The 27,802-nt window shown below is 32.0% G+C and overlaps 4 protein-coding genes across 5 annotated transcripts; 2 read left to right on the forward strand and 2 right to left on the reverse strand.

The window, feature by feature from the left end:
• Window positions 1-1,719: 1,719 nt before the first annotated feature.
• LOC109121469 (zinc transporter 5) lies at window positions 1,720-3,282 on the reverse strand. Its single transcript, XM_019222770.2, has 3 exons — window positions 2,599-3,282; window positions 2,349-2,498; window positions 1,720-2,250 (listed from the first exon to the last, which is right to left on the reverse strand). Exons 1-3 carry the CDS (start codon window positions 3,181-3,183, stop codon window positions 1,939-1,941), a joined length of 1,047 nt encoding a protein of 348 aa, XP_019078315.1. The 5' UTR covers window positions 3,184-3,282; the 3' UTR covers window positions 1,720-1,938.
• Window positions 3,283-8,544: 5,262 nt separating this feature from the next.
• Window positions 8,545-12,944, reverse strand: LOC100247417 (allantoate deiminase 2). 2 transcript variants are annotated; one of them, XM_002275807.5, is made up of 12 exons: window positions 12,598-12,944; window positions 11,572-11,651; window positions 11,270-11,373; window positions 11,115-11,199; window positions 10,878-10,994; window positions 10,487-10,596; window positions 10,302-10,407; window positions 10,100-10,186; window positions 9,494-9,736; window positions 9,277-9,402; window positions 9,037-9,198; window positions 8,545-8,813 (listed from the first exon to the last, which is right to left on the reverse strand). In XM_002275807.5, exons 1-12 carry the CDS (start codon window positions 12,731-12,733, stop codon window positions 8,691-8,693), a joined length of 1,479 nt encoding a protein of 492 aa, XP_002275843.3. In that variant the 5' UTR covers window positions 12,734-12,944; the 3' UTR covers window positions 8,545-8,690. The 2 variants fall into 2 exon arrangements, with proteins under 2 accessions (XP_002275843.3, XP_059593493.1); XM_059737510.1 differs by having other exon boundaries at window positions 11,572-11,645; window positions 12,598-12,892.
• Window positions 12,945-17,662: 4,718 nt separating this feature from the next.
• On the forward strand, window positions 17,663-20,119 carry LOC100242282 (polygalacturonase QRT3). Its single transcript, XM_003631146.4, has 3 exons — window positions 17,663-18,137; window positions 18,220-18,456; window positions 18,878-20,119. The coding sequence occupies exons 1-3, from the start codon at window positions 17,907-17,909 to the stop codon at window positions 19,925-19,927; spliced, it is 1,518 nt and encodes a 505-aa protein (XP_003631194.1). The 5' UTR covers window positions 17,663-17,906; the 3' UTR covers window positions 19,928-20,119.
• Window positions 20,120-23,873: 3,754 nt separating this feature from the next.
• Window positions 23,874-27,745, forward strand: LOC100264569 (polygalacturonase QRT3). The gene is made up of 3 exons (XM_010650873.3): window positions 23,874-24,141; window positions 24,235-24,459; window positions 26,468-27,745. Exons 1-3 carry the CDS (start codon window positions 23,992-23,994, stop codon window positions 27,509-27,511), a joined length of 1,419 nt encoding a protein of 472 aa, XP_010649175.1. The 5' UTR covers window positions 23,874-23,991; the 3' UTR covers window positions 27,512-27,745.
• Window positions 27,746-27,802: the final 57 nt, after the last annotated feature.

The following is a 27,802-nucleotide window of genomic DNA, read 5'->3' on the forward strand; positions in this document are numbered from 1 at the left end:
TATGAAAAGGTGATGATCAACCAAAACAGGTTGTATAGCAAAAATAGTTAATCAAATATCTTAACCTATTTTCATTTACCAAAATATAGGTGTTCAATATCATATGAAAAAGTGGTGATTAATCAAAATGGGTCATATAACAAAAATAGTCCATCAAAACAAATTATATAATAAAAATAATCATATTTGCGCTAACTTTGACGTACTCGTATTTATTTATAACTTAATACCATTTTTCATTTCTTTATAACTTTATTTAAGGTTTAGATTTAACCACACATTAATGGTTTAGTTTTGAAGTGGTCAAGATTTATTAACTATATACATTAATGACTTAGCTTTGGAGTTGATCATAGTATTGATTCATTGTTCCATACCTTAACATTTTCTGAATGCTTATTGTATCAACTTTCATCTGTCCTATAAACTAAAGATAGGAGTATGTGTAACATCATTTAATGGCTCACTTTGGAAGGCATGTCACAAGCACATGGATAAATTAGATATATTAAGACATATCATATAAAAATTTATGCCAACAATCACATATTTGTCACATTGGTTTCTTTATCAATTTTTGATGAAAAATCCTAATATAGTTTAAAATTTATATTATTTTTTAAAAATAGTTTAGGAGTTAAATTAACTTATTTGAAACTATGTGACAGATTTTTAATTTTTTTTTAATTCATCAAAAAAAATTATGGAAAGTAATCTCAAATATGATGGTTAGCTTTGACAGTATATTTATCTTAATATTTTAAATTTATTTTGATATATTTATGGAGTGAAATACTATTTTATTTCTGTCATGAAATTAATAATACTAAAACCTTCAATAGTTTAACAACCATTGATGGGTCATTAAGTTTCTTATGCCTAATTCTGATGTACAAGATTAAAGTTTTATTTTGATTTATAAAAAATAAAAAAAATCATATTTAATATTTTTTTTTATATAAATATTATCATTTAAAAATTATAACATTACTTCAACTTCAACTTTCATTAAAGTAAAAATAATAATAATAATAATAATAATAATAATAATAATAAAATAAAATTGTCCCAATCAGTTCAACTTTATTTATTAAAAGTCATGAGTTGCTAATTAAAATGGAGCCTCAAAAGACCACAAAAAGAAGGTATCTTTGGGCTTGAGTTAATTTTCTTTTTCACTAAGGCAACTTTGAACCCAAAAGTATTGGGGGGCATCACATTAATTGAAAGACTAGCCACCTAAAATTGGACCCAATGAGAAAAAATTTGTTATCTTGTACAAGAGAGACAAACAAAGCCCTGTGGTGCTTTGATCCTTAAGTCATGTTGTTTGAAACCTTATTCAAAATATCACAGGGAAATGATGGTGAAGTTACCCCAATTAGTCTTTTCCACCCTTTTCTTTAATTGCAATCGATCATTTTTCTCTAAGAGTTATCTAAGGGAATCTTATTTGCCTTTTATGGTGAACAAAAGAGGAAAGCCTTTGAAGGCAAAAATAGCCCTAATTTGCTTCAATAATGCTAAACCCACTAAGAAGAAGTCTACCTGCATTTTGAAAATGTGGTTTCATTTTCATAGACACTATTATGAAAAAGTCATCAACAAATTTAAGAAAAAAATGGTAAAAAAGAAAAATATATATAAAAAAAAAGGTAGAGATAATATTCTCTTGTTTTTTTTTTTGTTAGGCCATTAAGGCCTTTGTGGAATTCCAACTCAAAAGGCAAAGATGGTCTTCAATTTCATGTAGTTGCTGTAGCTCAACACAGAAAAGAGCACAACATTTTGTAGTTGTGCCAATTCAGATTGAGAAAATATTATTGGAACAACTTTGTCAATAAAGTTAAACACATACCATAGAGAATGCAAAACTCCAATTCCAGTCCATGATCTATTTGGGTCAGATCAAGAGAAAAAGGGTTGGAAAAAGGGAGATCAGATTCCACCCCATTTGGCCAGAACTGACATAGAAGCTGCCCCCAAAAGAAGAGTAGCATATGCCCCAAGTTGGAGTCTCACATTGCTTTGCATTTTGGGGTTCATGAAGTCAGTTGCAAGAAGATCAACAAGAGCCATGTAGATCAAAATCCCAGCTGATGCCGAATTCAGGACCCCTTGAACAATAAGTGCAGTTGGGCTGTTTTCGTCGTAAATTTTCGATATCCCTAGGCCAACAGCAATCCCAGTTGGGGTTGTGAGGGAGAAGAACAGAACCATGATTATGGTAGCTTTAATCTTGTACTTTGCCTAAACAAAAGGATGGGAATTCACATAGGAGATCACATATTTGATATTTATTTCCTTACCATACATAGTTTTTCCGAGTATGTTGAGTAGAAATGTACCTGAGAGATGCATCCACCTAGCCCCATCCCCTCAAAAAACTGGTGGAAGCTCAATGCTGCTACCAAAGGTTTGATTGTCTTTGGACTCTCAGAAGCCCCCAAGGAGATGCCAATGATCACAGAGTGTACCACAATTCCCAACTCCAAAACCTGTGTAATATTGAACACAATACTTAAGAGCCTCAAGATAGAATGATTGACACTTAGAATTTTAGGGAATTGATTTCGCAATTGCAGGTACTGTACTTACCTGAGAAACGACCCGGTGCCGGATAAGATCAGAGGAGTTGGATCTCTCCAGCACAAAGGCGGAGCCATGGACATGGCCTGCATGGTCCCCATCACTCTCCTCATCACCATTCACTGGCTGAGCTTTCCTCAGCTCTGACCTCCTATGGTAGCCAGTCGCAAAAGCTTCCATCATCAGTGTCAAAATTGCAGCCATCATGGCAATGAAGCCAGTGAAAGGAAAACCCCCCCATGGATTTTCACTGAGGCATGGGCTCTTCAGGCTGTCGTAGGCATCAGGGAGTATATGAAGGAACCCAGTTGCCAGAATCACTCCTGCAGCAAAGGCCTTTATCAGGAAGTAAATCGCCTTTTCGGGTCGTAAGGATGGAACATTTTTGAGCAGCAATGGAAGGCAGACCCCAATTGCACTGGAAACTAGAATTGAAGCTATAGCAACTAGTTTATATGTGACTGCCTGGGATGCGTTTTGATCCTTGTGCTGTGTCTCACATGTGCATAGTGAGGAGACCAGCAGAGGTTGAAAGAGGATAAGAAGAGATGAGATTGTTAAGATTCTATATGGATAGAACTGAAGCTTGCTCATGGCTTAAGATGGAGAGTGAATGGAAGAAGAAATTAAGAGCAGTGTGTTCAGTTGTTGACAGAGAATGTGTTAACTTGTTGCTCATATATAAGGTTGTGGTTATTAATAATTGAGAAACGAACTGAAAATTTTTATGGAGGTCGTTCAGGGCCCTCACATGGGGTGCTGTCCATTTTTGTTTATTTGTTAACTACTAATAAGACAAAGGGGCTCCCATCAGCTGACTTAGGAGGGTTGCCAACATAAGATTCTCTTCTCAACTATTTGTATATACGTTGATTTTTTTCTTTTCTTTTCTTTCCCCCAAGTAATAAGGCTAATCACAATTATTTCCAACATATGGGTACAAAAGTGAAAAAGTGAAAAAGTGTTGAAAGGAGAAGAGGAAATAAAGCGAATTTTATGTCATTTGGCAAATGTGATTAGTGATTTAACTGGTATTGTTGTATTGGGAAGGTGGGATGTAGCAATCTGCTTCTATGAAGTTTGAATATTTAGATGACAAGCATAAAGAAAATAAACAAGGCTGCCGTCCAGAATATAAGGACAGTACAGCATGCCTAGGCACCACAAGTCTTTGGTGTTTGTTTCTATTATCCTCTTTATCACCTCGAAAACCCTTCAAATCTTCAAGAATATAGTTGCAGGAACCCCCTATGAAAACAACAACCTATACCACCTCACACCTATTGCTACATTCCCAATTCTACTGTGGCATTCTAGACTATGTGGGTGCATGGGTAAGGTTGGATTTGCCCCCTAACACTTTTAAGACACATCACCCCATACTAGATGAGTCGTTATCATATTCGTTACGTGCTCCCATGCACGTGATATTCTTGTCTAGCTAGAACCACGGGGTGTATGGAGGGAATCTATAGATTTTCGATTGGGGATTGACTTATGTGATGATTTGTGTAGATAGGTTTTAAAAGTTAAGGACCAAAATATGTAATTATGCGCTTTTATCAAAAATTTCGTTGACGTTATTACAAGTAAACATTCATAAAGTCAAAACTTAATATCATGTAAAGTAATTAAAGAAATTCATTAAGACTATATTCACCCTCCCATGCATATGAGTAATTAAAGTGGTGAAAACCCAAATGAGGAATCACTTTTGTCAATATTTCGTTGACTTTCATTGAATCAAAACTCTTATATCATACAAGTAACTTTGCTCTTATGATTACACATACTAATGCATCACTCTTATAAATAATAATGCATCCACGTACTTCTTCAACACATGGTTCATTGTTAGTGGAGTTGAAAAGTCATCGCCCACCTTATTAGACTTTTAATAGAGAATTGAGAAGACTCACAGAAGACTCATATTTCAACATAATCGCTCATGTCCTATCAACTAGAACAAGTTCTTTTCATTGCCTTACAATGTGATAACAAAGTGTAGAACTATAGTTTCATCAATCAATCAAATTTCAAAATATTATTCGAGGTCATCGAAAAAAAAAAAAAAAACAAAGACAAAAATTAAAATTGTTATCAAGTTTAAAGTACATCATTGGTCTACCTTACGGCATCTATCTTCTTATAAGATTTGATTACCTAATGGTATTCCTTTAGTTTACATGTGGAGGTTGAGTAAAGCTATAAGGTCACATGTTTCAAAAAACGTCAACGGTTTATCTTATATGTAATCTCTTGTTAGTTTGCATGTAGAATATTTGGGTTTGTACATGTGTGAACTTTAAAAAATTAATATTTGTGATTTGGTTTAAACTCACGACTTCTTGTTTAGGGATTTTAAAACGGGATCATTGTCAAGCTCAAGGGAAGATTATTAGCTAATGACACATTTACCTTATGATAAAACCCAACATTATTAGGTTCAAAAGAAAGCTAGTAGGTAATGGTTCCCACATTATAGAAATTTAAAATCTCATTTCATATGTTATCTTCTTTGAGGTTGTAACTAGACTTTCAAGATGGTCCAAAGTGGGGGTACGACCTCATAGACAGTCCTAAAATCTCTCAATGAACAAGGGAAATATAATAGTTGATGAGCTCTCATACTCTTTCATTCATGAACCAAGGGTTTGCTAATAATAGAGATACACCAAAGAAAAATTCAACTGCCTAGATGTAACATAGATACACCCAAAAAAGATACAGGAAAAAAACCTAACAATGATCCCATCCAAAAACGCTAGTAATGATGATGAAAATTAAAAAGCAATGAACTTGAATCAAAATGAGTTACCATCCTCCTTCCATAGCTATTGCTTTTTGGAAAGCATGCACTAAGCTTGAAGGGACAAGACAACCAAGTGGTGCACTCTTAAGAGTTTACCATATTTTCCATGAGCGTAGACTCGTAGTCTTATAGATGGGTATATACTTTCTATGAGCTGTTACCTCACCAGTACAGGGCTGATGTTACAACTTGCAAGGGTGCCATCTGTGGGTGGCTTGAGTATGGAGTTGAGGTCAAGGCCTAGGGTTCTGCTCCTTTGTTTCCTTCTTTTTTTCATGAGGCATAATAATGTGAAAAAGCACCGACCCAGACCATCTCCTATGTTTCTATCCTATATTTTTCAAGTGGGTCAGTACCAGTGAAAGCAACATCACCATAGCCTCTGCGAAGAACCCTAGTGGTGAGCATGGATATGGATAAAGTTCCCTATTCATCCCAAAGAGCAGACCTTTGATGTTTATGGAAGATATCTGACATGTCAATTTTCTGTACAGATGGAGTATGATAATTCATGCACTCATATCTATGAAAAAAAATTTCAAAAACTTTATCTCAAACTCATAACAAGCATCAATTTTGGTTATTAGCTTCTCTATCTTATTCATATCAACTTTGACCCTTACTTTATACCTTTTATGTCACATCGTGTCCAAGTTAAAATGATACCACCTTTCTCATAGAGAAATTCTAGACATGGGTGCATGTAGATGGACTTTATGGGACATGGATTAATTAAAAAAAATATTGAATTAAAAGAATGAGACAATATTGTCTCATTCTTTTTAAAAACAAACTTTTACATATCCAAAATTACATATATATAATCTTGTTTTGGTATTTTTATTTTTAAATTTTTATTTAAAATGCATTTGATACAAGATAGGATTTTAAAAATTGATGAAGGGTATTTTTGTTCAAAAGAGATTATATAAACATGTTTTTAAAATATGGAGATCATTCCCGATAATTTACATTTTCAATACTTTTTTTAACCAAATAACCCATTATAAAAGTTTTAAATTGTAGCCATTAGAACCTCGTGTTTATGAAGAATACTAATTACAAAACCGATAACTTTTCATAAATCGTGGCTTATGAACAAAAGATTAATAACTTTTTAACATAAATAATTAATAAGTTTAAGGGTTGATAAATAATTTCACAAACAATTATTGATAACCTTTATAATAAAGCTTGGTAATGTTCATAATAACGATATAATCCTACGAGTATGCATAACAACTAAAATGGTGTTCTAAGATGAATGAAAAAGTGGGAAGATACCTTTTTTTCTTTTATGGTTAAACCCGTTCTTTATTTTATTTTTTTACATATTTTAAAAAGAAAAACAACAACAGTAAGATTTTTCTCAGCTTGAAACTAATTCAGTAGACACCCTAAGACCTCCCATGTCTTACACTTTCAAAATACATATTCAAATCATTAAATGATTCAAAATACATGAAACAACCATATTTTTAAAGGATTTAAAATGGTTGGGGCATATAATTCTTTAAAGGATTGATATGTTTAAAGTAAATAATTCTTTAAAAATTTAAAATATTTAAAGTAATTATTAAAAAATTTAGGGATAATTGATTGAGCCCAAAAATTAAGGTTTGATCCATATAACTTATATAATCGACGGAAATAATATAAGATATCAAAAGACCAAAATACCCATTGACATTTCACATAAGTTTTTTTTGTCTTTATTATACTACAATTCATGCAACCGTAATAATTTTATTTTAATTATTTGGATTTTTTATTATTTTTTAAAACTTTTTTTTATAAATAATTGAAAATCAACATTATTTTCTATTTTAAATTATAAATGAAGCAAAATCATGTTCAAAAACTATTTTAAAAAATGCTTTCTAAAAAAATGGCAATATAATTTATATTTTTTATATTTTCTTTTTGAAAAAACATTTAATTAAAAAATGAAAACTATTTTTAAAAATAAAAATTGAAAACCTTGTTTAGTACTATTTTTTATATGAAAATAATAAAAAGAATTAAATTTCATTCATTGATTATCCATTAAAATTTATATGAAAAAAATTTATTCTTACTTATAATAAGAGTAAAAAAATTCAATATTTTTAAAAAAGAAAAAAAAAACAAAAAGTTATAAATGAATAATACTTAATTGGGAATAGAAAATGACAAAAAACAAAAAAAAAAATTTGAAATTTACACTCACTATGTGCCTATGTAAGGATTAAGGGTATTTTAAGGATTAATGAAGGATAATACCCTTCAACTTAATTTTTACACTTTATTGGGGTCTTGAGCTTAAATATATATGATATATGAATCTTTGGTCAATTTTTGGACCCTGACCCCTAAACACAATTATCCCAAAAATTTATATTACATTCTCAATCAAACCATGTTCATGATGATAATACACTTATCAAATTATATCCTTAAATGGATTAAAGTAAAAGTTTGTAATTATTGCAATCTTAGTAACCCTCGATAAGTTCATAAAAATGGTTAATTATTTAATTAAAGATCTTAAGAAAACCAAAAATCTATCTTAAATATTAATCATATTTATTTGTAGGGTTTTTAACAATCATATAATTAAAAAAATATTACATATTTTTTCTTTATTTGGGTTTTCCTAATAAGGTTTTAATAAATATATCCTTATGATCATCTTTAAAGTGTTGTAAAATATGATAATTTATTGGATGATGAAAACTTGTAAATGATTCATATTAATCTAAATCTCTTCATAACCCGCCCTCCTAATAAAATAATTCCAGCTGCCGTGTCCGTCTCTCCATTTCCACAAATTCCTGCCACGTTGTCCGCCTCTCATAAATTGCAGCTGAGGTGTCCTATTTTCAAATTTTTCTAAGATGTTGCCTATTTAAAATACCTGTTTTATTCCAACCCGTTGTCCACTCGCGTTACGCTACGTGGGTGATCGATGTAACACCAAATGATAGTATATAATATAGTAATATCAGACTGTAAAAGATCGGATGCAGACATATGTATATAATTATTTTAATTTATCCTCGTAAGTCGTAAGTTACTATAAATAAAAAAATTATTTAAATGATTTTATATTATAATTAAAATTATAAATGACACTTATAAAAGGAAAGTAAAATAGTTCAATATTAGTAGATAATATAGTATCTCTAAATTACCGAAGCTGCAATTAACGAAGAGGTTGTACAAATTGACGAACATTGTTGCCTTAAATCATCCATTAGGACAATTCAGTTTTATTTTTGAGGCACATCAGTGACTGAAATATACTAAATTACAAGTGGGTCTCCAGGAATGCTAGAATGGCCAAGCCAGCAGCCCAGACATCCTCGTCCAACACATGCTCTGCAGGAGAGTGACTGATTCCCCCGCGACACCGCACAAACAGCATGCCAACCTGTTCAAACACTTGCATCTTATGATACTCCGTCTAGGAAATTAGATCTTAATCGTTGTAGTAGAATAAGAATTTATTTGGTAATGATTCTAAGAAGTCTTTCCAACATTTTTAGCACTTGAAAACTTTTATTAAAAGAATTGTTTTCAAGTGTTAGAAAGATTAAAAACACATCCTAAAATCACTACCAAACAAATTTTTAAATGAACAAGAATGAACAAACCTTAGTTAAATGGGACATTGCCATGGCATCGTGCCCTGCTCCACTCATCAGCACAGGCACATCACCTTGAATCTCGCCTTCCATTCTTTTGAGTGTAGAGTATGTAGCAGACTTCAGCTGTGTGCTCAATTCAGTATCGCAGATCACAGCATTTGCATCATGCTGAAATGGAACATAACATGATAGGTTATTGATCATACAGGTGATGGAAGAACTGCAGAATTTGGTGAAGTGTCACACCTTCCGCTCAATGGTGCAAGAAACAGAACGCTTCTCACATATTTGGTACATCCGGTCAGATAATTCATAAAAGACCGCCTCACGCCCCATGTCATCAATTGCACGTAAATCTACTGTGAATGTTACCTGCAATTGGGAGGTTCATTAAGCTACATATTACAAAAAAAAACTTGCCTCTGGTATCATGATCAGTACTCTCTGGAGAAAAAGTTCTTGCCTGTCCTGGAATCACATTACTTGCGCTTGGCCAGGATGATATCTCTCCAACAGTACAGACCAGGGAACCAGAAAGAGATTCAACTGCAAAACCATTACATTGACCATCATATGATAGAAAATCCTTGGGATGTTTGCAAAGGCTTTCCAATAGAACAATTAATTCAGCAGCAGCAGCCATAGGATCCTGGCGCATGGACATTGGGACCGTTCCAGCATGCCCTTGTGAACCTCTCACTGTTACCTGCAAAGTGAATGCATCTAAGACTTGCTAGCTTAGAAAGAAGTTAAATTTTGATGAAAACCCCCAGGATGATTGAAAACATTGCTATTAAATAGGTTGCCAACTGGCTACTAAGAAATCATATGATCAGCCCATTGGTTTATATTATTTAGTTTGTCTCTATATGCAGACCTATATCCCCCTATAGCAATAACTTGACAGATTGGTGTGGTAACTCAACATATATGCCACTGTAATAAAAATGAGTCTAAACTCTAAATTTGAAAACAAGCAAATCCAATTTCTTGTGGTCACCAAAAAGGACGAGGTAACCTATTTGAGACTCTTCAAACTCCAAGATCAAATGAAACAAGTGTTCAATACCTTTAGCCGTGTCTGTCCTGCTATGCCTTTCACCACAGCTAGAGGAAGACCAATCCCTTCTAGTACAGGTCCTTGTTCAATGTGAACCTGCAGCATGGAACCAATACAAAAGCATAATAAGCATTGAAAATTAGAGTCTAAAATAACTCCGTTCTATAATGGACTCACAACTCTGCAATACGGTCAGCATTGGTTAAGATACCTCAACATAACCCCAAACAGATTTTGGGTCATACTTCAGTTGAGACAATGTTTCCTCTGTAGCTTCTATAGAGTTATCCATAAGAGCATTTTGCACTGTTACACCACTGAACGAGGATTATGCATAAATATATAGGGAATAAACAGTGTAACAAATATACACAATTTAAGTTACTGGATCAAAACCTCTTATCAGATATCTGCAAGGCTGAAGCTGGTAAAACACCAGCTACAGCTGCACTTCCTAAAAAGGTGGACTGAAACCTAACTCCCTCCTCATCACTAAATGCAATCACCTGGAAGGTTCAAGAGTAACAACCTCATATCAATAATTATAACTAATTCAAAACCTCAAGTTCAAGTTTCTGGAAGAAATGTCCAGTCCAGTATATTGTTCACAACTTGTGAAGCACAAAAGGGTTCTAATTTTGAGGGATTGCATTTATGTTGGTTTCAGTTTAGGTGAGTAAGATGTGTTATAGGACAAAAATAATAATAATGAGATCATGCAATGCACCAGTCAAGAAAGTTTTCAACAAATGATACTAATAAAGCTAGGAGATGGTATTTCACAGACCTCAATTGGCCGCCTCAACTTCTGTAACTTGGCAGTGATATTCAAAACCTTCAACACAGAGATAGCAGAAATTATGCCTAGTGACCCATCAAATATTCCAGCATCAACAACCGTATCCTATTCAAAAAACGAAGCACCATCAACAAGAGTATCCACATGCTACACTTTTGTCAACATGTCAAATGGGAAATGTAAAATGGAAATTATATTAAAACTAAGATGAGTATGAAGCATCACCAAATGAGAACCAATTAACAAAGCATCAGCACTTGGATTCATTCCTTCAACTCGACCATGTACATTGCCCATTTGGTCCATCCACCTGGAAATCAGCAGTAGTGTTAATCTTGTTTATGAAACACCAACTCAGCAAAAAAAGATGGAATGCTAACGTTCTCAAACCGGCATCCTCCATCCATTCTCGAATAAGATTTCCTGCCCTTATAGACGCTGGACTCAAGAAGGTCCGCTCAAGATAGCCCTCAGCGTCGCTTACCTGTTAAATCAGACAATAATATTAGCATTTTCAAATTCTTCCTTATGCAAAAGGAAAATAAAATTAGAGAATCAGATAAAAACATTTGGCTTAATTTTGGCAAACAAGTGATGGAAATTTTCAATTAATTATCTACAACTGATTCAATCAGAAGTAACAACAATTTATTTAAACACTGATCGAAGTTCGTTTAAGTACCTTTCCAAGTTCATAGAGCCTTGCCACTGCTTCTTCCCGTAGAACTTCAGGAAACAAATCACTGTTCTTGCCCTCTGTATCTTCAATAACCCACACCTAATAATGTCAGAGAATTCCAGCATTGCAATTGAAACAAATACACATGAATGTTCATGATATAACACCAAGAGATGGGTCCAAAAAGGTACATTTTCTTCATTTACATATTAACAGCAGCAGCAGCAACAATAACAACAACAACAACAGCAACAAAAGTAATATTTATAATGATGCTAACGAAGCTAAATTAATAGAATTAAGGCATGTAGGGCCACCCCTGCTTATAAAAAGCTACAACACCCTTATCCCTTGTCCTCTCCTATATTTAACCCTAGTCTGGAGTTTACACGCTTCATGGAAGTAAAGAAGCGCACGAGGATGACCAAATTATATACGTTTACCAGAGAAACTATCAGAAAGTTATTACTTAATTCGGTATTTAATCCTCTACAGTTTGTTCCTGAGCCTACACAAACTCAAACTCATCTCAATGTTTTTCCATAGCCATATATAAATCCAAGACCCCTGTGCCGGCTCATGTTCATGCTTACACCTCAAGGAATTAGGGTACAGAAAGACATTGAAGCAAATAAGAAAAACAAAAGAAAATTATAAAATAGAACCAGCACACAAGATCAACATCATGTGAATGATCAATAAAAAGGAAAAACTAATTTACATTTGAACCTGAAATCACAAGTTTCAGAGATTCAAAATAATCGTTCCTCTCGAGGCGTAGGTTGCTCCGTTTGGTTGCTGAGAAAACGGAGGAAAACAAAAGAAAAACTACGGGAACCGAGCATGCAACCATTCGGCTTACTTTCAGTGGATTTCTCCATTTTATCTATTCTTTTTATTTTTCATAAAATGAAATCCTAAAATTTCTTTTCTTTTTCCAGTGTTTTCTCAGCAACCAAACAGATGGCGAAGGAGAACCAGAACCGGTAATTAAAAAAACGAAAAAATAAAAGAGAGAAACGAAATTACCAGTGAGAATATGAGCAGAAGCAAAGAAAGCCAGCAGTGAAAGCGCGAAACAGAAAGAGAAAATCGAGGATGAGGATGTGACAACGACGATCATCATTTGAGGCTTCGAGATTCTCCTCACATATGAATGAGCCATGGCTGCGCCCCAAATACTGCCACCTCCGCCGTCGCCGCCGCCACGGTCACCACCTCCACAAAACACCACAGCTGTCCACAATTGCTCTAAAATTTCCTGGTTGTACAGATCAGAGACTCGTGCCGTTTTGGCTCTCTCTCGTGACTGTTAATGCACCCACACGTGACTCCCGACACCCTCTCCAAAAATTCAAATAGAAAAAATGTTTTACCATTCCATTTTTATAAGCTTGTCAAAAAATTATTCTGCTTCAATAATTTTCGTACCAATGTTTGCATCTTTTTATATTACTCTACATTATTTATTGGCATATAATTACTTTTTTTTAAGCCTATAATAATATTATTTCTCCATAAAATGATAACATTATGATTATAATCTATTTGATAATGATTTTAGGAAGCGTTTTTAATATTTTTAATACTTAAAATTTATTTATGATGTTAAAAATATTAGAAACACTTTCTAAAATCATTCCCTAACATACTTTTAATCATATTACAATTATTAGGATTAGCAAGTGGATGAATAAGCTTACACGAATTATTAGGTTCCATTTAACTTTGGAATACTTAAAAAATCTAGAGATGGATGTGTTGTCAGATGATCAAGAATATAGTATAATATTTCATCATATAAAAGGAACAAGATAGGTTGGATTCTTGTGAGAAATTCAATTGTATGATGGGAAATGGGAAAAAATTGTGAGCGAGATATGACAAGGGGATCAGGGGATCATGCTTGACCCCACTTATCTTAGTTACCTTTCTAAAAAGATTAATTTATTATCATTGATTAATTAATTAATTAAATTAATTTTAAAATAAAATGATAAAATCATTCCACAGCGTTTTGACCGTATTCTTTCTGTCACATTCTTTACAATTTTCACCATATTCATAATATTAGAAATTTTGGTAGGATGGTGATTGTAGCGTGAGTTTTATTAGTGGCGCCGAAGTGAATCTTTTTATTGAAAACCTTATCTCTTGCAAAATTTCGAGAATATTCCAAGGAGATTTTTAAATCAATTGTGGTGGGGAGGGTTGGCTGGGATGTGGGTTCCTCTATGGTGCGCATGTTGGCAAGCTGGAGCCTCGTCAGCATGTCTAATGCGTATCTTAGTCACGCACGTTATTATTTTAGTATCATTACGCCATCCCCAGTTTCCTGGGCCCCGCACTGCTTAACGTGAGCTGCCTCTCTGCAGCCACTCCTCATTTCCCCGTCTAATTCCATCTTTTAGGCATGATTGGGGGGTCGGATATACGTATACCTGGAATAAGAGATATCTCGTGAATAACCTATATTAAAAGATGTGATAAATAGTTAGATATATTATTTTATTTTATTTTTTTAATAATCTCATATATATGGAATATATATGTATTAAAAATTTATTTTTTATTATTTTTTTATTTTTTATTATACCTATTTTATAAAATAATTTTTTTATTATAAATTAAATTTATGATTAAAAAAGAAAAACTAAAAATATATTTATAAAAAAATATTAATATATGATATATATATATATATATATATATATATATATATATATTATTTTTATATATTAAATAACATAATATATAATTTTTTATTTTTAAAATTTAAATATTTTAACCATGAATACCGTTAAATATAACAAATTTTTTATTTTTTCAAATAAAAAATATTTAAATATGATATAATTTTTATTTTAAATATTAAAAATAATATATATTTTATATTATTTTTTATTTATTTCACAAATTAAATATAAATATAATATAACATACCTCATTTGACATACTACCTTAAAATATCATATTCATAAGATATGCATATTCAAAAATAACATACCTTGTAGTATACCTTATTGAAAATGTTATAATCCAATGTGATATAATATATTTGGATACACATATCCGTCAACTAAACATAATCTTAATTTTTATAAAATGAAATATGATATCCATATATATACACTTATCATATTCCATGGTATCTTTTTAATCAAATGTAGTATTAGTTTCTTATAATGGAATTAAAAAAAAATACTATGAACAAATTAAGAGTTTTTTTTTTTTATATATATATATATATATATATATATATATATATATATATATATTTAAAACCATTTTTTATATTTTAGTTTTAACATAATTATACAATAAAAATAATTAAAAATATTAATTATTCTTAAAAATTAAGAACTATTCTTTAAATTGATTTTTAATATTTACTCTTAAAATACAATTAGGAAACCTTTTTTCTTCAATGAAAGCTTTAATTTTACATAATTTATTTAAAAAATGTTTTTTTCTATAAAAGTTATATTTTGAGACATGCAAATTATGATTAAAACTTTTATAATATTACTATTACAAGTGACCTATTTTTTTGGTAGAAGCTTTAATAAAATAAAATAGGGAATTTATGGTGGCATGTGGGTGGTGACAAAATTGAGCTAAAATGCGCGTGGGCTTCTCAATTCTTGTCCAGGTAGTGTCGTTTTCTTAAAGATTCCAATGCACCCACAACTCTTATTTTATTAAATATTATTTTATTCATTAAATTATAATGCTCCTAGTGGCCTTCTCATTCTCTTGATAATTTATTTATTTATCAACTTTAATAATTAAAATATATGTATGCACGTAATTGATGCAATCTCGACAATGTCGTGTTTGCGGTCAAGTTGGTATAATTCAACATTCTTATTAGAATTATAATTAATTAAAAGTTTATTTAATTATTTATTGTTACAAATTTGTGATTTGTCATTAACTATGATTGTTTGTGTCGGGATAAAATTATTGCACGTGAATAGGCATTGAAACATGATATATATATATATTAATTATGAATCAACAAATTTTGAAAGATTTTCAAATATGTCCTATAAAGATTGTGTGTTAATTTGCACATATTTTTAAGAATTAAGTTGTTAATAGCTTAAGAATCCAAATCATAACCAATTAAAATATTCGAATATAATGTTTAAGAGAAAGTCCTAAACTAACCCTTCGAAAATTTATATAAATAAAATAATTGGGCCAAGGACCCAAACCCGGTCCTCTCCAAGAGGCCTCTAGGCCAAGCCAAGAATGGCTCAAGCCCACTTAGGCCTCAAGTTAAGGTCCAAGGCTAGTGGCTGGTATAACTACTTTTGGGCTTGAGACGGTATTGGGCTTTAATTGGGCTCAATGTGGGCTGAGCTTACCGTTCCCCAATTCACATGAGCCTACTTGGCCAAACCTAGCCCAACTCAGGGTTGATGACTTCATGTTTGATTCGCTTTTGGGTTTCATAAATGTTTAATAATTTTACATGACTTTAACCAATTTTATTCCACTATTAACTTAAAACATATTACTTAATTTTTATTTAAGCTTATTCTATAAAATTAATTTAAAATTTTTAAAATTATTAAATTTATGATATTTACTCTTATTAATATTAATTAAGAAGATGATCAAAGAGAGATAATAGAGGAAAATTTTGATAGTTGCGGTAAAAAATTAGCGAGATGAGGAAAAATTTTCCAATAAGGGAATAAAACTATTTTGGATTAAAAAAAAGAAGTTATCTTTATACCTATTACTTTTTAAAGTTAATTTTGACATCAAATTAACTCATTAAATTAAAAAAAAAAAAGCAATAAGATTTGTAATTTGAATGCCATAAATGATTTGATTAGATCTCTTAGATGCATCAAAGATGTCACATTTTTGGTTGCCCAACTCTAAATTCTCTTAATCGGGTGCCCTAAATTTGTTACTAATTAAAATAACCAACATATCAAATGGTAAAAAAGATGGATGCCAAATACCTGCAACTTGATCCACCAATTTCAATAATGGAGGTGGGTGTGCAATTCAAATGTTTATAGCTAATAGGGCACATCATATGCTACTAAGCCTTACCCTATAATCAAATCTTAAGAGGACACTAATTAAAAGGTTGGAAAGAGTAACTTCAACTAGCCAAAAAGAGGTATCTTTGTTTGTTTGTTTGTGTCTTTTCTTGAGCATGAAGCAACCCCAACATCATCAATGAATGCACAAGCTTTAATTCCTTGCCTTCCCCAATCCATTACTCCACCCCAATATCTTTCAAAATTATTATCATTTATAATACTATTATATTCATCACAAAGTTATTCTAAATGGCTCCAATGATTTTATCACACACCCACAAGGCCCTATCGATTTGGAGAAACAAACACCAATCACTTCACTAATTGGTCTTTTGCAAAGCTCTTGATGATTATGATGGTTAGGGCATCTAAAATACTTAATGGTTTGGGTATCTAAAAGTACCTAACATAAACCAAATTAATATTGGTGATGTAACATGTTATTTGGTGGTAGTAAGTGCAAAAAATGGCCTACCAATGGAATGATATGGACCGCATACAATAGGTTTAATTCCAATTTGGGCTCAATGGAGACAACCCACATGGCCTTTTGAGCAAATCAAATTGACTTGGTTGCCAATTCACCTAAAAACTTTAAGTTGTTAGATAAGTTATAGTTTAATAATACACTTTTTCAATGAGCAGTTTTTTTTTAGGTTACATGTTAGTTTAATCTAGATTTATAAGAAACGGTAAACCAATGATTTTACTTACAAAATTTAACCGTGGTACAATGAACACATCTTAACAACCAAGATTAATGTCACGTTAAGTTTACACTTCTCATAAATCAAGACTTGATATCATATTACATTGAAGTAATAATGAAAATATCTATATCATTGAAATATTAATAATTTATTAATATCCAGGGAAATATCTATGTCAATGAAAATTTCTATAAAAATAAGAACAAAAATGGGGTTGGGGAAGTGGGTCAATGGAGAATATATTTCCTCACCTCACAAGCCACGGCCTTAACTTTCTTTGTAAAAATACCTTTAGCGCAACGTCAAACTTGTATTTGGTACGGGGTCCTTAAAGTAAAAGTTGGTATCTGCCTCAAGAATTCGCAGAGCAAAAGCAATTGATATATTAAACAAACATCTAAAGGAGCTTTGTGGGTGTTGTTTGTATGATCCAATTTCTTAACAGATGCCACAATTTCTTACAAAATCTTAGCTCAGCCCCACTCTTTCCATGTCCCAATTCTATATACCCTTTCCCCATTGCTTCTTCTTTGTTCATTTCTAGCTTTGAACAGTAAAAATGGAAGCAATATCAGTGTCTATGTTAATGGGGTTGGCCATGGCCATGGCTAGCTTGCTTATAATCCGGGTTTCCGGCCAAGATTCTCCGGTGGATCACTTTTCCGGGGGACATTACAGCCAACAAATGCGAAAAATGAAAGCCCTGAAGACCTCATTGCTCCGCCGTGACTCGGTTTCTCTTCCCCCGAGCTCAGCCGCTGCTCCTTCTCCTAGCGGGAGTCCTTCACAGGTGACTTTCTGTAAGAATGGTTTCTGTAACAACTGTTGTAGTCCAGTGATGATCAGACCATGGTGTGGTGATGGTGATGTAGGTCGGATCAGCTCCACGTCTGTATCTCGTGACATCGTACGGTGCGGATCCAACGGGAGTGGCCGATAGTACGGAGGCCATTCTTGGGGCGTTATCGGACGCGTTTAAGGGGCCCAGTGACGGGGTCTTGATGGAGGGAATTGCAAATCTGGGAGGTGCACGGATTGATCTGGAAGGCGGCAGTTACCTGATCAGCAGACCCCTGAGGTTTCCGGCCACCGGCGCTGGAAACATAATGGTATGTTGAAGTACTAATCTCTAATGTCAACATCTTCATTGAACAATGCTGTGTAAAGTTAACAGAACTTTGCCATGTGTCACGCTTTTCTTGTTTTTGTTTTTTAAAAGAAGAGAAAATTGCTTTTAAAATATACCAAATGTCAAAGATTTGGGCTACAAGGTGTTTCCTTGCTTTCGTTTTCAACAACATAAACTAAAAAAATTCAGAAGCGGTTTTAAAATGTACCCAACTCTTTGACAATACAATTTTATAAGTTGGATTTAAAATGCTCCAAAGTTTTTGGCATTAGGGTATGGTCAAAGGGTATGTCTTGGTACACTTTAGGCCAATTGAGAACATTAAAAAAATCAAAAACCCAAATTGGAAAAACAACCATACTCTGTTTTAGTCATTGGGTTTCTGAATTCTGATGAAGCAGATCCATGGAGGAACACTGAAAGCATCGGATAATTTTCCGGCTGATGGCTACCTCATTGATTTATCTTCTAGCTCTAGCAACCAGAAGAAAGAAAACAACCAGACCACCGTGGCTGACCAGCTAATTTCTTCATCATCAACCTATAACTACGAATTCATCAGCCTCAGAGACCTCATGTTGGATTCCAACTACCGGGGCGGCGGCATTGCAGTCATAAACTCTCTCAGAACCACCATAGACAACTGCTACATCGCCCATTTCAACACCACCGGAATCCTCATCCAAGGTGGCCACGAGACCCTCGTCCACAGCTCCTTCCTCGGTCAGCACATCACCGCCGGGGGCGACCCCGGTGAGAGGAGCTTTTCCGGCACGGCCATAAACATCGTCGGCAACGATAACGCCATCACCGACGTGGTAATATATTCAGCGGCAGTGGGCGTGATGGTGTCCGGCCAAGCCAACACCCTCTCCGGGGTTCACTGCTATAACAAAGCCACTGGGTTCGGGGGCACCGGGATATACCTCAAGCTGCCGAGCTTGACACAGACCCGGATCGTGAACTGTTACTTGGACTACACCGGGATTGTTGCAGAAGACCCAGTTCAGCTACATATCTCTAGCAGCTTCTTCCTGGGCGATGCCTACATCGTCTTCAAGTCCATTAATGGCGTAGCCAGAGGGGTCAGCGTGGTGGGCAACATGTTCAGTGGGTCAGGAAAAGGGGTGGAGATTGTTCAGTTGGATCAGAAGAATGGACCCTTCAAGGAGATTGATCAAGTGGTTGTCGATGGAAACAATGTGAATGGAATGAAGGTGAGAGCCACAGTTGGAAGGGACTCAACTCAAGGTAATGGAACCTCATGGAGTATTGACTTCAATCCAATTCTTCTGTTTCCTAACCATATAAGACATGTACAATACTCCCTCCTAACTACCGCTGGCTCCTCCTTCCCTCTCCATGCCCTGAGAAATGTGTCCGGTAACCGGGTTGTGATCGAATCCAATGTTGCAGTTCCGGCAAGTGTTTTTGTCACGGTGGATCAATGAATCGCATCTGGGGCCAAGCTGATTAGCCCAGTTTCAAGGGTTGGAGTGATCCTACTACTAATTCATACATGTTGTATGCCAAGAAAAGTTGTTGAAACTAATCAATGATTTTAACTTATACTTCGTTCCCAAGGTGGAAATATACTTTTGATCATCATCCATATGTTCAAATGTCAAAGCCTTTTGAGTCGATTTTTGGCACCATGGAAGACTGGCTGGAAGTCTGGGAAATTTTCCAATTCGAAGATTGTGATGAAATGGGTCTTGTTCCATTTTTCCATGTTGAAAATGGAAAATCAACTTGTGCCCATTAGAACAGGATTTATTTGTAAAAGATGATAGTTATCAAGGTCTTAATTGTTTGCTATTCTTTCTCAAAACATTTTTATGTTCTTCAAAACAAAAAATAGGAAAACAAATTTAACAATCAAAATACAAAAAACAATTTTCTATTCTTAAAAATAAAAAATAATATTTTTTAGAAAATATTTTTTAATTATTTAAAGTTGGTTTTTAGAGTTATTTTAAAATTAATTATATAAATATGAAAAATGATTAAAAATAATTCAATATATATAAAAGTTATTTTTAAAATATATAAAAAAATAGATTAAAATTATTTTAGGTTTTCAAATAAAATTTATTATATAAAATTGGAGAATAATTTTTTTTGAAAATATCAAATATTGTAGATGTAAAAATAAAATTTCAAATATTATTTTATAATAATTCCGTTTTTTCTTTTTCTTTTTTTTTGTCAAAATCGTTTTATGCCCATTTGAAAGTGTTGTGGTACGAGTCTAGAAGGTCAGGTATTTGGTAGATTATTCATAATGGCCAAACATTGACTAGCATTAATTTTGAGTTTTAAAAGGAAGGTGGAAAGAAACAAATTCTAGGTAGAATAATAATGGCAGGAGCCAATGTTTGGAAGTGTGAGATGTTGATGCTGATGTTGGAGTTGAAAGCATAACCAATTTATTCATGAAATTTAATTAGGTCACTATAGGCTCGGTTAGGGTTGGTGAACCTAATCACTTTGAAAACACCCATATAGAAATGTAAAGATTTCAAGAGGAAGAGTCATGCAAAGATTTGCCGGCACCTAAATTTGGTTAAGCAAGTTTTAAAAATTTATATAAGATGTCCACCTAGGGTAAGATTACACCAAATAGGTTGAGTCGAGTTCCAACCTATTTCGAGTTTGATTCGAATTTAAAACTTCATCTTATATCAACTCGATCTCTCGTTTTTTTAAGTTTAAAATTGAGGTTAATTGGGTTAAATTTAAATTAAGGGAATTGAATAAATTAATTAAATTTAAGTTTAGTTGGATTGGACTGAGCTTAGGGTTCGATGTTTGAAATTTAGGCTATGTTTGATTCTCGGAAAATTTGAGAGAAAATGCAAAGGAAAGAAAATAGAGAGGAAAAGTAAAATAAAAGAAAAAGTGAATGAAAATAAAAAATAGAGTTAAAGATGATAAGTTATTTTTAATTGCTATTTCAAACTTATTTTATTTATTTTAACTCATCAATATAAAGATTAAATAATTTTAAAATATATAAGTTTCTAATTAATTTTAATTATATTTAATTTTCCTTAGAATATTTTATAGGACAACCAAACATAAGAAAATCATTTTCTTTAACATTTTTTTTCTTTCATTTGTACTTTTCATGAATCAAATATAACCTTAGGGTTTTTTTTTTTTTTTTTTTTTTTAACAGTAAAGTAGTAGAAGAATTTGTTTTAAGACTTAAAAGATATTTTTAAAGCTAATTATTTTTTTTAAAAAAAGAAATTCATTTTAATAAAAAAAAATTATTTTTTTAATCTTAAAATGGAAAAGTAAATTTTCCTCTTTTTAAAAATATGATTTTATTACAATGCTCAAACCTAATTTCTTATACAAAATAAAATCAAATACATTTTTAAAATTTTTTACATAACTCTTATCTTAAAAACAAATCAATCTATTTTAATTTTATATCATTTGGATAAGAAATATATTTATTATAAATTATCAAATTTGTCATCAAGAAAAAACCTAATATCATTAAAATAAGTTATATTTTGTTAATTTCTTAAAAAAAATTAGGTCCAAATTTTTGTTATTTAAAAATCACTTAATTCAGATAATAAATTACTCTTTATCTACAAATTAAAAAAAAAAAAAAAAGGAGGAGAAAAAACTATTACCATGCAATTTTCATAAATTTCTTATTCAAATATAAAAATAACAATGCTAAAATAATAAGATTTTGATTAAAAACAAATTTACTATAAATTTTCAAAATTCATTCTCTTACCATGCAATAAAATAGAAAAAACTATTTTTAATTCCCATAAATTTTTTAATTAAAAATCATAAGCATAATTGACACTCATCCACATATCCATTAAAATCAACAATTCAAATTAGGCATAATTCACACTCACACTCATCCACAAAAAAATTCAAAATTGTTACCTTAACCCGATTGAAAATCCCTACAATGAGAGAAAACTTTTGATACTATGTGGTAGACTTTTCATAATTATGTAGGTGAATAAGTGGAATTACTTGTTCCTTGGTCACTAAAATATTAACCCATAAAAATAAATGTATTTAACATTTCATAATATTAAGACATTAATAAATAAATAAAAAACAACTTAACCCTTAATGACATTTAGATATCAGTAAAAAAAAAAAAAAAACAATTTAAACACTAATGATATTAAATTATTTTCATACTTAAGTTGAATTTAGGTTTATTTAGATTTTAGAGACAACAAAAATAAGCATTGTCTTAGACAATAAAATTGCATTTTATACTAATAAAATAAAAAAAGTTTAACAAAAAATTTTAATTAATAATTTTTATATTTAATAAATCTATTATTGTATTCAATGAGTTATTATTATTGTTATATATTAATCTTAATTTACCTCTTTTTTTCTTTTTTCTTTCTTTCTTTTTTTTTAATCTTTTTATTTTTATTTTTATATTATTTTTTTGGGAATTTGTAAATGATCGATGAAAGCCAATGCAATGATTCGTATGCTTTTAGATGGAGAATATAAGCTAAAAGGAACCTTCTCCATTAAGTTTCCACGAGTGCTATAAAATCCCCAAAACAACATAATTTTGATGGAGATGGGAAAAAAAATGTGCTTTTAGTGGTTAGTAATTCAAATTTGGCACATATCATAATCTTCCCTTCCCTGCATTGGGCACGATCCTGACCCACTAAAGGAATTGTTAAATTCATTTCTACTAATAAATGATATTTGAAAATAAAATTCTAGTTATAAAGTGCACAAATATAGTGGAATCATATTACCAAAGTCCTTCAATTGAACCTAACTTAAATTGGCACCAAGTCAAAAAAGTTAAACAAGATTTTGACTCGAACCTAACTCAAATCGGATAAAACTATTCAATTCAAGTTTAATTTAATTAGTCAAATTGTTTGATTAAATTCATGCAAGGATTATGTTTAAAGAATTCCATCCATATTCAACTCAATTGTTAATATCAATGGTGTAAAAGTTTACTTAAGTGGGGTTTATTTTTTGGTTAAATAAAAATAATTAAAATATTTTATTTTTTTATTTAATTAAAAATAACATATTGATATCAATCAAGTAAATTTACTCTTAATATATTCAATTTATTTATATTAATTGATATTAACATATTATATTTATCTGAATAGAAAATATCAAATATTATATATATATATATCAGAAATGGTTATCATGCATGTCAATCCCAACCAAAATAATTCACAAGGGAAAAAATGGGGACAAAGAATGGAACAAAAATTTTCACAAATGAAAATCCTTCCATGTTTCAGAAATTTTAAAAAATTTAAATCCATGAATTCAATAAATAAACCAAAGATAGCTAGATTCACCCTTTTTGGATGAAGGTAAAGTTTTAATTCTTCTTACCACACGGGCACAAAGCCAAAGGTTTTGACTACTGATTTTCCATTTCCAAGCTCAAAACAGACCCAATAAATGGCTAGCTCCAACCACTGTCACCCTCACCCAATTCTTTAAGCATCCAGAAATGATGAAAGGCTCTTGGGCAATATGCATCCTGCTACTCTTATCACTACACAAACCCACATTTTCCTCAATCCACCAGAAGCTCTCGGAGTTTCAAAGCAGGCTTCAGAATACAGCACTACCTCCATTTCCATCACTAGATGGGTCGCAGGTGATGATAATTTTGTATCTTTCTTTCTCACCCATGTTTGCTTCTGGGTGTTATAGTTGGTTGTTTGGTAAATGGTTTTTTTTTCTTTTGTAGAATGGGAGAGTGTTCTACCCTATTGCATATGGGGCTGATCCAACTGGGGTGAATGAGAGCAGTGATGCAATACTCAGTGCTTTGGCTGATGCTTTCAGTATTCGAAATGGGGTTGAGATGTTGCCTGGAATCACTGATTTGGGTGGTGTGGTCATAGATTTACAAGGTGGAAACTACAAGATCAGCAAACCCATTAGGTTTCCGGCTGGTGGAGGAAATGTTCTGGTCAGTCTCCCTTCTTCTTCATCCTCCTCTTCATCTAGTTCTATATTAATTCTTCCTTTTTTCTTTTTTTAATCCAAAAATAAGGATAAAAATTAAGAAAAGTAAATACAAAATGGTTTCCTTCTTTCAATCTCTATTTACTTTCTTGGGAAGATGTGGTTTGCTGTGTGTTGCCGTTACGTGAATCTACAGTCATTCACTTGGAGAGGTTGGTGAAGCCTTATTGTTTTTGTTTTTTTCCTTTTCAACTTTGCTTGTGGGTTTGTGCCACGTGTCTGATGAGTATTTTCATGCATGGGAGCGCATCCATACGGATACTTTTCACTTTTAATCTCACTCTCTGAAGTCTTTAACTTTTGGAGGGAAACTAAAAATTCAAATCATAAAGATAATATTAATGACTTGATTTATAAAAGTTAAAATAAGTAAATAGTCTTATGAATCTTGCAAGTTATTTTAATTCTTCCTTCCCTTCTTTCTCCTTATTGGATTTTAATGCTATTTTTGAACTTATTAAAAGTGCATTAGTGAATGCTTTTACTCAAAGGGTTTTTTATGAAAGTGTTTTCTTTGAAAGTATTTTCAAGAAAATTATTTATCAAATATTTCTCAAAAAAATACTATAAGATCGTGTTTAGTTCAAAGGAACGAGAAGTAAAAATGAATATCTTATTTATTTTTTCCTCCATTCTCATGTTTAGATAACTTAAATAATTATAGGGAATAGAATCAAAAGTGATTTTAATGAAAATAAAGTCCAACTTATATGTGGGATTTCAATTTATCCTAAGTACAAGGTATTTTCTACAAGTTATTTTTAAAAATATTTTTCAAATATTAAAATACCAAAGACTTTTTTACATAACTTATTTTTAAAAATAATTTTTAATTTTGATTTTGTAACGTAAATCCAATTTATATAATGTAAATTGAATTTAATCCATGTCTTATTGAAAATAAAAATAATTTTAAATATAAATAAATAGTTTTTAATAAAACATGAATATTAATAATATAATACAATCATAAATTATATTTTTTATAAATATTATAAAAATATAGATATTAACATTAATTGATTTATTTTGTTAAAAATAAATAATAATAATAATTCAAAGTTAATAATTTCTAATACTATTTATATGATTTTATATATTTTAAAAATATTATAAAAATATGGATATTAATATCTTATAAAATCATAATTAATTTATTGTGTTAAAAATAAAGAATAATTATTCAAAATAAAGCTCTCAAGAATTTTTTTTAAATAAAAATAAAATTTATTTAAACTATATGTATGAATATTATTAGCATTTTATTTTATTTTTTCTATTCTTATTTTCACTTAACATTGAGATAGGAACAAATTACCATTCAAACCTGACATTATTATATGTTATACAAACATAATAATTGGAATTTCTAAATATATTCCTATTTTCAAACAAATAGGAATAGAAACAAAATATTCATTCTTATTTCTCATTTTCGGGTATTAAACATGTCCTTAAGTGATTTTACAATCTTACTAGTGTTTTTTCAAAATTTTAAAAGTATTTTTAAAATCTTATCAAATACTTAATTTTTTTTTAAAATATTTTTTAAACTAAAAATACTTCCTAAAATTATCATCAATCAAACTCTAAGTCAAATTCAAAACTTATTAGTAATAAGTAATTAATCAAATATCTAAAAATTTTTACATGTAATACATATTAACCACTTTTTGTATTTGATCATCAACTAGCATGTAACACCATCCTTTGTATCATTGATTGGAGTCATATACATCATAGGTTATAGGCTAATAGCCTAATAGATTATGGAGATCCATCAAAGAGAAATATTTGGAGAGAGAAATTATTTGAATATAGTTGGTGAAGATTTTAGCTATTAAAAGATTAATTTATTAATTCATTTATTATTATATTTAACTTATTATGTTGTACAACATTTTAAAAGTACATGAAAAAACATTCCAACTTCTAACCCGGCCAGTAATTAGGTGTGCCAAGGGACTCTGCGGGCATCAGACACTTTTCCAGACGATGAGCATCTCATTGAATTATGGTCACCAAATTCTCATAAACTCAACACATCCTCCATCAACCCTGGTGATTTCCCCATCATCAAAGCCCAAAACAACCCGATCTACTATGAAGACATCACTTTCAGAGACATCCTCTTCGATTCCAACAACAGCGGAGGTGGTCTTTTCATGATAGACACCGCCAGAATCCGCATCAACAACTGCTTCTTCCTCCACTTCACCACCCAAGGAATTCTAGTCCAGAAAGGCCACGAGAACTTCATTTCCTCCTCCTTTCTCGGCCAGCATTCAACCGTCGGCGGGGACAGGAGCGAGAGAGACTTCTCTGGCACCGCCATTGATCTTGCTGGCAACGACAATGCAGTCACTGATGTCGCCATCTTCTCAGCTGCCATTGGAGTTTTACTCAGAGGACAGGCCAATATAATCACTGGGGTGCACTGCTATAACAAGGCTACGGGCTTTGGAGGCGTTGGGATACTGGTGAAGGCGGGTGGCTCACTTACTAGAATCAGCAACTGTTACTTGGATTTCAATGCGATAGTGATGGAAGATCCAAGTCAAGTTCATGTCACAAATGGATTCTTCCTTGGAGATGGAAATGTGGTTCTGAAATCAGTCCAAGGCCATGTCCGAGGTCTCAACATTGTTGATAATATGTTCAATGGCAACCCCTCGAACATGAAGGCCATTGTTGAGCTAGATGGTCAGTTCACTGACATTGATCAGGTGGTTGTGGACAGAAACAATGCGATTGGGATGAGCCTGAAATCGACAGTGGCGAGATTGACAATTCCCGGAAATGGGACTCACAGGGTTGCAGATTTCTCCTCCCTGCTGCTGTTCCCAAACCGGATCAATCATTTTCAGTACTCGGTTTACGGTCAAGGGGGGTCTGGGTTTGTAGCTCATTCAGTGACCAATGTGTCCAATAATATGCTGGTTGTGGAGAGCCAGAATCCTATTCAAGGGCTTGTTTCCATTGTTGTTGAGCAGTGAAGATCAAAATAGGATCTCTTTCATAGATGTTTGAATCTTTGATGTTATTACAATATATTGATGTTCATGGCCATTGGACCCTGCACATGACTTTGAATTTTCCTATCTTTTAACTCTCAGAGGAAGATAATTGCAATGAAGATGGGTCTCTAGAGATTTTTGATGAAATATGAGGATGTGTTCATGATGACAAATTTGACACTATGGGACTTTTCCGGGTCGAACTTTCAATGATTCAAGTTCCATTATTCAAAATCCTACTTAAGAGTGAATCTCAGCTAGCTCATGTCA

Source organism: Vitis vinifera, chromosome 1, assembly GCF_030704535.1.
Source record: "Vitis vinifera cultivar Pinot Noir 40024 chromosome 1, ASM3070453v1".
Lineage (NCBI taxonomy): Eukaryota > Viridiplantae > Streptophyta > Magnoliopsida > Vitales > Vitaceae > Vitis > Vitis vinifera.